At 40.5% G+C, this 12,299-nt stretch overlaps 1 protein-coding gene across 1 annotated transcript in view; it reads right to left on the bottom strand.

Moving 5' to 3' along the window:
- Positions 1-12,299, bottom strand: part of LOC144504601 (heterogeneous nuclear ribonucleoprotein L-like) — a 43,516-nt gene that overhangs the window by 12,861 nt on the left and 18,356 nt on the right. Inside the window, exons 3-7 of the mRNA XM_078230199.1 lie at positions 11,835-12,072; positions 11,454-11,539; positions 9,291-9,387; positions 9,126-9,198; positions 4,347-4,406 (exon numbers count right to left, since the gene is read on the bottom strand). Coding sequence (XP_078086325.1) covers positions 4,347-4,406; positions 9,126-9,198; positions 9,291-9,387; positions 11,454-11,539; positions 11,835-12,072 — 554 coding nt within the window. The remainder of the gene's footprint in view (positions 1-4,346; positions 4,407-9,125; positions 9,199-9,290; positions 9,388-11,453; positions 11,540-11,834; positions 12,073-12,299) is intronic.

Raw genomic sequence — 12,299 nt, 5'->3', positions numbered from 1 at the left:
TGACAAAGTGCTGCATAGGAGACTGTTAAATAAGTTAAGTGCCCATGGTGTTACGGGTAAGATCCTGGCATGGATAGAGGATTGGCTGACTGGCAGAACACAGTAAGAAGTTTAACAACACCAGGTTAAAGTCCAACAGGTTTATTTGGTAGCAAAAGCCACACAAGCTTTCGGAGCTGCAAGCCCCTTCTTCAGGTGAGTGGGAATTCTGTTCACAAACAGAGCATATAAAGACACAGACTTAATTTACATGAATAATGGTTGGAATGCGAATACTTACAACTAATCAAGTCTTTAAGAAACAAAACAATGTGAGTGGAGAGAGCATCAAGACAGGCTAAAAAGATGTGTATTGTCTCCAGACAAGACAGCCAGTGAAACTCTGTGGGGGTTACAAATAGTGTGCCATGAACCCAATATCCCGGTTGAGGCTGTCCTCGTGTGTGCGGAACTTGGCTATCAGTTTCTGCTCAGCGACTCTGCGCCGTCGTGTGTCGCGAAGGCCGCCTTGGAGAACGCTTACCCGAATATCAGAGGCCGAATGCCTGTGACCGCTGAAGTGCTCCCCAACAGGAAGAGAACAGTCTTGCCTGGTGATTTTCGAGCGGTGTTCATTCATCGGTCACGGGCATTCGGCCTCTGATATTCGGGTAAGCGTTCTCCAAGGCGGCCTTCGCGATACACGACGGCGCAGAGTCGCTGAGCAGAAACTGATAGCCAAGTTCCGCACACACGAGGACAGCCTCAACCGGGATATTGGGTTCATGGCACACTATTTGTAACCCCCACAGAGTTTCACTGGCTGTCTTGTCTGGAGACAATACACATCTTTTTAGCCTGTCTTGATGCTCTCTCCACTCACATTGTTTCGTTTCTTAAAGACTTGATTAGTTGTAAGTATTCGCATTCCAACCATTATTCATGTAAATTAAGTCTGTGTCTTTATATGCTCTGTTTGTGAACAGAATTCCCACTCACCTGAAGAAGGGGCTTGCAGCTCCGAAAGCTTGTGTGGCTTTTGCTACCAAATAAACCTGTTGGACTTTAACCTGGTGTTGTTAAACTTCTTACTGTGTTTACCCCAGTCCAACGCCGGCATCTCCACATCATGACTGGCAGAAGGCAGAGAGTGGGGATAAAGGGTCTTTTTCAGGATGGTAGCCGGTGACTAGTAATATGCCTCAGGGATCGGTGCTGGGACCACAACTTTTCACAATACACATTAACGATTTGGAGGAAGGAAGGCACTGTTGCTAAGTTTGCAGATGATATAAAGATATGTAGAGGGACAGATAGTATTGAGGAAGCAGGGGGGCTGCAGAAGGGCTTGGGCAGGTTAGGAGAGTGGGCAAAAAAGTGGCAGATGGAATACAATGTGGAAAAGTGTGAGGTTGTGCACTTTGGAAGGAGGAATGGAGGCATAGACTATTTTCTAAATGGGAAAATGCTTAGGAAATCAGAAACACAAAGGGACTTGGGAGTCATTGTTCAAGATTCTCTTAAGGTTAATGTGCAGGTTGAGTCAGCAGTTAGGAAGGCAAATGTAATGTTAGCATTCATGTCAAGAGGGCTATAATACAAGAACAGGGATGTACTTCTGAGGCTGTATAAGGCTCTGGTCAGACCCCATTTGGAGTATGGAGTATTGTGAGCAGTTTTAGGCCCCATATCTAAGGAAGGATGTGCTGGCCTTGGGAAAGGTCCAGAGGAGATTCACAAGAATGATCCCTAGAATGAAGAGCTTGTCATATGAGGAAGAGTTGGGGACTCTGGGTCTGTACTCGTTGGGAGTTTAAAAAGGATGAGGGGGATCTTATTGAAAGTTACAGGATACTGCGAGGCCTGGATAGAGTAGACGTGGAGAGGATGTTTCCACTAGTAGGAAAAACTAGAACCAGAGGGCACAACCTCAGGCTAAAGGGACAATTTAAAACAGAGATGAGGAGAACTTTCTTCAGCCAGAGTGTGGTGAATCTGTGGAACTCTCTGCCCCAGAAGGCTGTAGAGGCCAGGTCATGGAGTGTCTTTAAGATAGAGATAGATAGGTTCTTGATTAATATGGGGATCAGGGGTTATGGGGATAAGAAAAATATCAGCCATGATTGAATGGCGGAGCAGCCTAATTCTGCTCCTATGTCTTATGGTCTAGTTCAAATTAACTTGTAATTTGGTTATCGCATCTATGCGCTTAGTCGTGGTGATAGGTGGTGTGTAGAAGACAGTAAAACTACTGAGATAATTGAGACAGGTATATTCTGGATGGCAGTTTGAAGCTTTCTGCGGAGATGGGAAGAGCAGTAGGTAAATAAACATGGACTATTCCAGATCAATGCTCCATTTATTATGCAGCATCAAGGCCAATGAAAGCAGGGGAAAGGGCACCAGCATGAAGCATTGGAGAAGATGCAAGGTGACAAAATGCATTAGAATCAACAGTAGTTCAAAAATAGATGGGTAATGTGTGAGGCAGATTTAGAGAACAAGTAAGTAAATGGATGGAGCTTCTGTTGGTGCAGACACAAATAGCCACACAAGATGATATTGTGGGTAATAAGGGAGTTGGCTCAAGGAAATGAAGGGATGTGCACAGAATATTCCTGGTTACAATATATTCAGAAAAGATATCATAGGATTAGATGGTAATATCGATTGAAGTTGTTGGTACAGCACTGGAAAAGGATGCTGTATTGAAGAATTCCAAGGCAGGATCTATTTGGCTAGAATGAATGAAGAAAGGTATTATCATACTGCTGGGTGTATTATAAGCCAAATACTAGGAAGGAGATGGAGGAACAAATTTTGGAAAGTCCAGAAGTAGGTATTAATGATAATAGAACATAGAACATAGAACATTACAGCGCAGAACAGGCCCTTCGGCCCACGATGTTGCACCGACCAGTTAAAAAAAAACTGTGACCCTCCAACCTAAACCAATTTCTTATGAAAGGAGAACCTCCTTATAATGGGGTGGTGGTGGGGCCCTTCCATTAATATAATACGAATACAACAACAACAAGGTGGGGTGGTGATCATCCTGACACAAACTCTTAATTTAGACAATTAACAGAAGTGGCTGCATGGATTTTTTTTTAAATGGCCAAAGGGTGGGAGGGGAGATAAAAATCACCTGGCCTGGATAGAGGATATAATTTTGCAGGTGACAAAACTCAATTTTGGTAAATTTGAGAATAGGGAACTTCAGGGCATTCATTGCAGCGTGAAGTGAATTATTTTGGTAAGAGGAATACAGAATAGCAATATAAACTAAATGACAGTTTTAAAGAGTGGCTGTGAAGGCTGCAAGGTATAGAGAATCTCAGTCTTGTAGAGGCAGAGTGCAAAAATAAAACTTTTACAAAAACGATAGTTATGTCCCAGCTGGAATATTATTTTCAATTCCGGACATACTTCCAAAATTGTATCAAGGCTTTAGGGAGGTGCAAAGATTTACTAGTACAACAGCCAGAGATGAAAGATTTCAGTTATTTGGAGAACTATAGAAAACTGTACTGTACTACTTAGAACCAAGGTTAAAGGGAGATGACGACATGAAGGATTTTGGAGGTAAGAAACCACCACTTCCAGTGGTAAAAAGCTTGGTAACCAGTGGTTTAAAATGATTGTCAAAAGAGCAGAGATGATCAAGAAAAGTCTTACCAGCGAATTATGGTAACTCTGGAATGTGCTGCCTGAGAGCACAGTCAGCACATGTTTAGTAACTTTCAAAAAAAGGAAACTGGATAAATATTGCAAAGCGGTAAACATTGTAGAGCTATGGGCTAATTGGATAGGCTTTTCAAAAAGTTGACATCAGCACAATAGGTCTATTGGTATCATTTGAAATTCTATAGAAAGGAGAACCTCCTTATAATTGCAAAGCCGATAGAATCACGATTATTACAGGACAGATTCAAGCAACTTTAAAAGTCAAAAAGTTAACTTTAGTGTAAGTAGGCTTACATTCACACTGCAATGAAGTTACTGTGAAAAATCCCCTAATCGCCACACTCCGGCACCTGTTCGGGTACACGAAGGGAGAATTTAACATGGCCAATTCACCTAACCTGCTCATCTTTGGACTGTGGGAAGAAACCGGAACACCCGGAGGAAACCCACGCAGACACAGGGAGAATGTGCAAACTCCACACAGACAGCGACACAAGCAGGGAATCAAACCCGGGTCCCTGGTGCTGTGAAGCAGCAGTGCTAACCACTGTGCCACCAAGGATCGAACCCAAGGAACCTACTGCATTTTCTAATAAAGGCTAGAAAGAAAGTTCCCCACAGGTTAAAAGATTACCAAAGAGAGGAAAATGTTCCACAAAATAAAATAGGTCAAAGATTACCCCCATATGTAGAAGGGTGATCTCCCAAAAGGGCTGGCTGTCCTTGTCGCCTTCTTTCATCTACAATCAAGGAAAGGTGAAATTTAGTGGGTGCAGATGTTTGCGCAATTATACAAGTACTTAAATTCAGCATCTAGGTTCCCTCTGCAGTATTCAAAAACAAAAACTACACATTTTGCATCAACATATTGTACAGAAAGTTGAAACATTTGCACATATTGGTCATTTTACAATTGATAAAAATACAATTTTGAAAAAACAGTACCTGTTCTTTTGTACCATAAGCTTCAAACAGCAAGATAGAGCAGTTTCAAAACGGCCTTCTTAATAACTTGCAGGAGGATTCAGCAAAAGCGTGATGCTTCGCCCCTGCATTACAGTTTTATAATCAGTAAATACAGGGTTTTAAAAGTGAACAAATTATTTTTTTTTAAAAAAACTTTACACATGGTAAAAATAGGAGAACACTTGGTTCATCAAATCCAATGGCTTTAAACCAAGACAATTAACCATATTTACCCAGAAATTTGCTTAGGTCATTAGTCAGTGACTTCTCTGCCAAACTGACGCACAAAGTTAAATGTTAAAAATCCAGATTTGCAGCAGAATATTGAACAAACCTTGTGGCTTTGAAACTAAAGCCAAAAGGTATGGACTTGGTCAACCAACACTGAAGCCTTTTCACAAATCCAGAAACAGTTTAATGTAATGCAAAAGATGGAGTAAAATGAACAGCCAAAACACTTACACAACTTTTAAGACCCAAAAAACTCTGCCTTTCACAGCATTTCCTTACAAACACAATTTATGAAAAAAACATTTTTTTAAATTAGTGTCACAAGTAGGCTTACATTCACACTGCAATGAAGTTACTGTGAAAATCCCCTAGTTGCCACATTCCAGCGTCTGTTTGCGTATACTGAGGGAGAATTTAGCATGGCCAAAGCACCTAACCAGCACATCTTTCACACTGTGGGAGGAAACCAGAGCAGCCGAGGAAACCCACGCAGACATGGGGAGAACATGCAAACTCCGCACAGTGACCCAAACTGAGAATAGAACCCTGGTGCTGTGAGACAGCAGTGCTAACCACTGTGCCATATTTAGCAGATTGATGCCTCAGTACGTTTTATAGCAAGAGGTTAGGTTGAAAATAGGTCACTGAAAGATCCATCGAATAAGAGTGACTTCCAAGTCAATTATTGACACAATTCTTTAGCCAATAATGAGTTAGACCAAGACAGGTATGTGCAACATTACCACTCAACTGCAAAAAAAAGTCCACTTGTGATCTGGGCGAAGACACCTTTTTTCCAATATAGAAGGTATTAATGTAGCAAAGTGGTTAAAACTGGGAACAAACATTTTTCTCTTCTGTTTTAGGGAAAGGCCAGCACATCTCTGCCTATACATCCATAGTAAGAGTTTTAACAACACCATGTTAAAGTCCAACAGGCAAATAAACCTGTTGGACTTTTACCTGGTGTTGTTAAAACTCTTACTGTGTTTACCCCAGTCCAACGCCGGCATCTCCACATCATGACTATACATCCATATACAGAAGCCAGAGCACAGCAGAGGCTGGTGCTTAAGCAAAAAGCAGACCACGTTTTCTCTTTTTGCTGCAAATGGACCAAAGGGAACCTTACTGAGAAAGGGTGCAAATGAGTGTGTTTGGCCAAAGTTAATCCATTTCGCCTTAAGCACAGCTTCAAGCAGTCAAGTGCCACATGAGTCAGAACCAGAACTATGTTCCTTTACTCTGTCCCATTTACATCAAGGTTTGTGAGCATGCACCACTCTACAGGTTCAGCACCATGATCTATACAACTGCTATAGGCAGCTGGTACAGTAACTGATCCATCAGTTTCTTCTCTTTCCCCCTTTAGCGCCTGATCCCAAGGCAAGTGAAAATGACTAATGCTCAACTCATTGAAGATCAATTCATATTTTGGGTTAGCTCAGATGCACCTCATGCAGAACACCACTAAATCCCACTATCTGCACAATTCTGATTTTTTTTAAAAAAAGTTTTATTTTCTAAATTTAGCATTTGTCAATATTCAGATTTATTTTAATGGGAATTTTTAGAGCAATATATTCCCATTGTGTAAACTTTATAAGGCTGCATCAACAGAAGGACTTTTATATATTGCCATTAATTACCTTGGAATACCCCAAAGCACATTACAGCCAATTAACTACTTTTTGAAGTATTGCTGCATAGCCATTATGCAGGAATGTGGTAATGAGAAGATAATTGTTTTATTCAGGATTGGATGAGGTCATGAGGAGAACTTCCCTACATGAATATTTGAATAAATCCTTGCACATCCATTGGACAGAACCTAAATTTAACACCTCTCATCTGAATGGCAGTACCTGAAATAGTGCAGCACTCCTCTTGTACTGCAGTGAAAATGCAGCCTGGATTACAGGCTCAAGTTTCTGCAATAGGACTTGCCACACCCATGACCTTTTGATTCAGTCAAGGGTGTTACCTACCGTGTTACAAAGATAAAGGACTTCATAACTGGAACCAAAGTAAAAGAAAATACAAGTTCCTGAAACATCATGCACCACTGATATTTTAGGTCTTAAAAGCATGCTTAGTATTAATGTGGGGAATGTGGCCATTTAAAAATTACAGTACCAATGATCATTACCCCCTTAAACACATTATAATGGTAATATGGAGTTAACCAAAAGAAACAATTTCTGAGTCCTTATAGCCCTCCATCCAGCAGGTATTCAATGGTTCCTGGATTTGTCAAAAAGCTTGTTACTTCAGTCTCAAACATCAGAAGTCTCCACGATTTTTTTAAAAAGTCATTAAGTGGACTTCTTCTCTTCATTTGAAATTTACAACAGTTGTTTTCTCTTTAATGATTTATTTCACAGCATTTAATTCATTCAAATAGTATTTCATTTCAGTCTTACGATGGCACCTTGCAAACATATCCTCTGTGCACCGATGAATGTGAGAGAAAGAAAAGTGTCCTTCCTGATCAAGTTTCCTGAGGATGTGTTTGCATGCAGTCTGGGTGAGCTGAGATTTGTTAAGAGTCTGTTCTGTTTCTGAAGGCTGGATTGCTGTCATTTGTAACTGCGAAATGCTGGCATTCGTTGGCGAGGTGCATGAAGTGGTTAGTTTGCCTGGCTTGCCCCTCTTCTCTCTGTGGTGTCACTTCGCTGGTGTACCTGAGAAAATGTCTTGCTCCAGTAAGGAGGGGGGGAAAAGATCAATATCCTTTCGGCAGTGAAGATATTAATCTGCAGAAGGTGAATGTAGCTTTGAAGATTTAGTATCTCTGTAACTGAAGTCTTGGTTCTCTCTTTCCCCTTTGAGTGAAATGTTCTTGAGTACTGCGTGCGACTTTGAAAGCTGCGATTTTCTATGCCGTAGCCTTGTTTGCATGTACAGTTCATGTAGGTGAGCTGCAGCTACAGTGCTATAACAAGTGTTGCAAGTGAACTTCAAAACATCCAGCAGAGGACAGTGCAGTTCACAGGCAGCTAAACCTTGAATAATATTTTTTCCAAACAGATGTTAGACTACCAGCAATTACTGTACAGAAATACAAACCATCAAGTAGCAAGTGGTTACAATAATTAGGAAATTACTGTGCATCAATAGCAGGAACCATAAAGAACTATAACTTTGGATCATATTTTCAGCTCCTATAGAATGAGTGCATTAAATTTCACTCCTTGATAAAAAAAACTAAAGATAGCTCATTTGTTTGGCCTATTCAGTGAACAGGTTTCATACCTCAAAACTCCCTTAAAAAATTTAAAATCTTTTGATTAGTTTACAATCTGGGTGGGGTAAACTTTGAAAAAAAAACAACAAAGCAAGAAAGTAAACCATGTTAAAACTTTTTTATTTTTAAAAGTTAGCGTAAAACATACTGAAAAGTTAAAGGTATGGATTCCATCCACCCCCTCCCCAAAAAAAGAATTAGCCACCCCCTCATTTTTATACAAGAGTTGGGTACCTCAGTTTGAACAATGGAACTGTACTAACAAGCTGCACCATTCAGATCACAAAGTTACACCTAATGTCTCCCTGCATTTCCTACTCTCTTCTGAAACCAATAACTCTCACAAGGCTTTGGTTCTACAAGTGAGAATAGCTACTTTCTACAAATAAAGACCAACAATTCCAATAGCATCTTTCATGACCTCAAGATGCCTCAAAGGCCTTTACAACCAATGATGTATTTCTTGAAATACAGTCACTGTTGTATGGTAGGAAAAATACCAATGCCTTGTGCAAGTCAATTAATTCAGGAGAGAAATATGTTTCATACTATTAATATAGTGCGATTTCCACTGGGAAGCCACAGAATAGCAATAAGGAGAAGGAACCCACTTTAAATTCCACCCTTCTGCAGCTCGGAACACCAAGACCCAACTGTCACCACCCCCCGTTTAAAAGATCAATTTTCCAGTTTCTATTTGGCATGGGCAAAATACATTTGTGAAGTTTAAAAACAAATCCTCAGTTTCTAATTAAAACAAATAGCAGTTAGTCCATTTTATGTGCGCAAACCAATCAAAATTAGAATATGGTAACGGTGCAGACTAATACAGCTTTTAGTAGATCCTGATTTTAGCACATTTCCTGTTGCTAATTAAAGAGAAATTTCTCACTATTCCAATCCTGGATTCAAGGCAAAATTGGCATTTGTTGCTGGAGGTCTAACATGGAAAACAGGATTCTTCATGCGCACATAAAATCTAAAAACCTACACAAATAATGAGGGAACACCATACCTCGTGCAGTCAAATCAGGATTAGTGTAGTCCCAGGACTCGCTATCATTCTTGAACACATTCAGTCGTGTAGGCTAGTGAATTGAAAGAACATCTCTTTGTTTTAATGAGAGAAAAGAAACGCAATTGGCATTTAGAAAAAAAAACGAATGCTTTAACAGATTACCTTTGCATACTCTATTTTTAGTGTGCAGCAACCAGAATAGATGTCTGCACCATTCAAAGAAGCCTTAGCCTTCTGGGCACTTTGGACTGAATCAAATGTGCATGATGTTAAGGAGTCAACGGTAATTTAATGTCAACAACTGAGCAACAGTCATGGCCAAACCCATTCTATCCTATTAATAAGAATACATGTTTGCTCTCATCTCCTTCCCACCATCTCTCATATTCCCCACATACCCTCCAACTCAATTTTCCTTCCCCAACAAATAAAAGACTTGGATCCAGTATAAAGACTAGACAGTTTAGGACGAAGTAGTAATTTACATGGAGGGTTGCGAATAGTTGGAATTCCTTACACCTGTGAATGTTTAGTCATTGAGTACATTCAAGACAGATCTATAGACTTTTGCACACTATAGGAATCAAGGGATATAGAACCATAGAAAATTACAACTCAGAAACAGGCCTTTTGGCCCTTCTTGTCTGTGCCGAACCATCTTTTGCCTAGTCCCACTGACCTACACTTGGACCATATCCCTCCACACCCCTCTCATCCATGAACCCGTTCAAGTTTTTCTTAAATGTTAAAAGTGACCCCGCATTTACCACTTTATCCGGCAGCTCATTCCACACTCCCACCACTCTCTGTGTGAAGAAAGCAGGAAGATGGAGTCATGTTAGATGATCAGTCATGATCTGGTGCAGGCTCAAGGAACTGAATGGCCTATTCATGCTATATTCTACCAGGCACCTTTCAAAATCTCAGAACATCCCAACATCCTTTACAGCCCATTAAGTACAGTTGAAATATTGTCACCGTTGTAATTAGGAAGCTCAGTAGTCAATCTGCAAACAGCAGGTTCCCATGAACTGTGATGAGGCAACTGACCAGATAAACTGCTTTATTGACACTGAGGGCTAGATTTCTGGACTCCTTTGAGGGGAAGACAGGGCCTAGTTTAATTCCACATCCAACAGTGCAGCCCTCAGTACCAACACAAGGCTGAATGGAATTAGAATTTCTGAACTAGAATCACAAAATGGGTGAAGTCATTCAGCCTGTTGTGTCCAGGCCTGCTCTCTGGAAAACCAATTCACTTAGTCCCAGTCCCACTTCTTTACCCCATTAGTATATAAATTCTCTCTTCTTCAGGTTATTATTCAATTCCCCTTTAGAAACCATGACTGAATCTGCCACCATCATACTCTGGCAGTACATTCTAGATCTTGACCATTCACTGCATAAAAAGGTTTTTCCTCATCTCACTTTTGGTTCTTTTGTTACTCTAAACCTGTGCACTCTTATTCTGAAACCTTTGCAAAAATTATTTCCATTGACAATCTACCCTGTCCAGACCCTTCATTATTTTGAACATATCCATCAAATCTCCTCAAACTCAGGATCTCATGTATATTAACAACTTTCTCAACCTGCACTGCCAGCTTCAGTGAATTATGCATTTATACCCCCAGGTGCCTCAACTTTTGCAACCCTTTAAAAAATTCTCTCCTCGTTCTTTGTACAAAACATATCACTTCACACTTCATTAAATTTCACCTAGAACAGTCACTCATACCACCAGCCCATTTCTCCCTAGAGTCTATCACTATCTTCCTCACAGTTCACAATACTTCCAAATTTTGAAATTATGCCCTGCATACTCAAATCTAGGTCGTCAATGTACACTTTGAAAAGCAGTGGTCCTAATACTCCTGGGGAACCCCACTACATACCCAACCCAGACTGAAAAAATACCCCCCCCCCCCACCTGTTTCCTGACATTCAACCAACTTCTTATCCATGCTGCCACTGTCCCTTTTATTCCATGGGCTTCAACCTGGTTGACATGTGGCACTTTCTCTCTCCACCACCACCACTCCCCACTCCCCCAGCCCATTTACACCACATCAACTGCATTAACCACACTAATCCCACTAACAATGCGTTTGGGGTTATACGGTTGGGTTGATGACAAATACAGGTAATTAATAGCATTCTAAAGCATTTACTAGGATGCATGCTACAGGTCAAAAGAATCCAAAACCAATTCCCCAGCAAAATAAAATACTTCTGGGCTCTTTAACTTAATCACCAACTGGAACGGGAAAAAAAATCAAATCAATTTGCATATTTGGCCAATGCCTTTCTGCTACAAAAAGATATTCAACCAGAGCCTGTATTCCATTCTTCTTGAATATTACAATACGCAGGACTGGACCACAAGCGTTGCAGACAGTGTATAGAACATCCTGAAAGATAAGACACAAGGATTGGTTTGATAGAATTTTGCACACAAAAAAGCAAATAGGATTAAGACGCAACTAGTTTAAAAATCTGCCTTAAGATGCAGTGTTTGAATTTGTTCTAGATTGCAACTGGTTTATTTTTCTCTTGAACATAAAGACTTAACATAAAGACAGACATGTTCCAAATAAAACAAATAGCATTATGTTACCAATAGTCAGTACACCTTACTCTGAGTTGTAAGGAATTAAAAGCAATTTGGCAAAGTTAGCAGACTCTTTCAATAGAAGGCAAACCCACCGTTGTGATTGGATACAGAGGATTCTGAATGGATAAAAATAGAACGTTGTTGACATGCTTTGGATCTTCAGGACCCCCGGGACGAGTGATTCGTTGACTGGTAGAGAAGTTGAAGAAAGCAGGATGTCCGGCAATATTGACAATCCGGCGTTTAGAGTAAGCGACACACTTCTGAGCACTTCGTAAATCTTGAAACTCCACCAAAGCTTGTCGTTTGTTGGGCAACATCATCACATAGCTGGAATAAGAAGTCCATCAGCTTTTAAGAACTGCTCTTAAATTTCCCTTGGGACTAAAAACACTGCTGCAGCCCAAGAAGCTTATGAGACACAAGACACCTCTTTGATCAGCCCAAGAATTCCCCCTGGGCAAGATGGAAATCAGTACAAGTCAACATTCACATCTTGCCCAGGGGTTCAGGTTAATCCAATGATTAGGTCCCCACAAGCAACCCAAGACAAGCTG

This window comes from Mustelus asterias, chromosome 15 (genome assembly GCF_964213995.1).
Source record: "Mustelus asterias chromosome 15, sMusAst1.hap1.1, whole genome shotgun sequence".
NCBI lineage: Eukaryota > Metazoa > Chordata > Chondrichthyes > Carcharhiniformes > Triakidae > Mustelus > Mustelus asterias.
The sequence above is the reverse complement of the archived record's forward strand: the minus strand, read 5'-3'. Positions and strand labels throughout refer to the sequence as shown.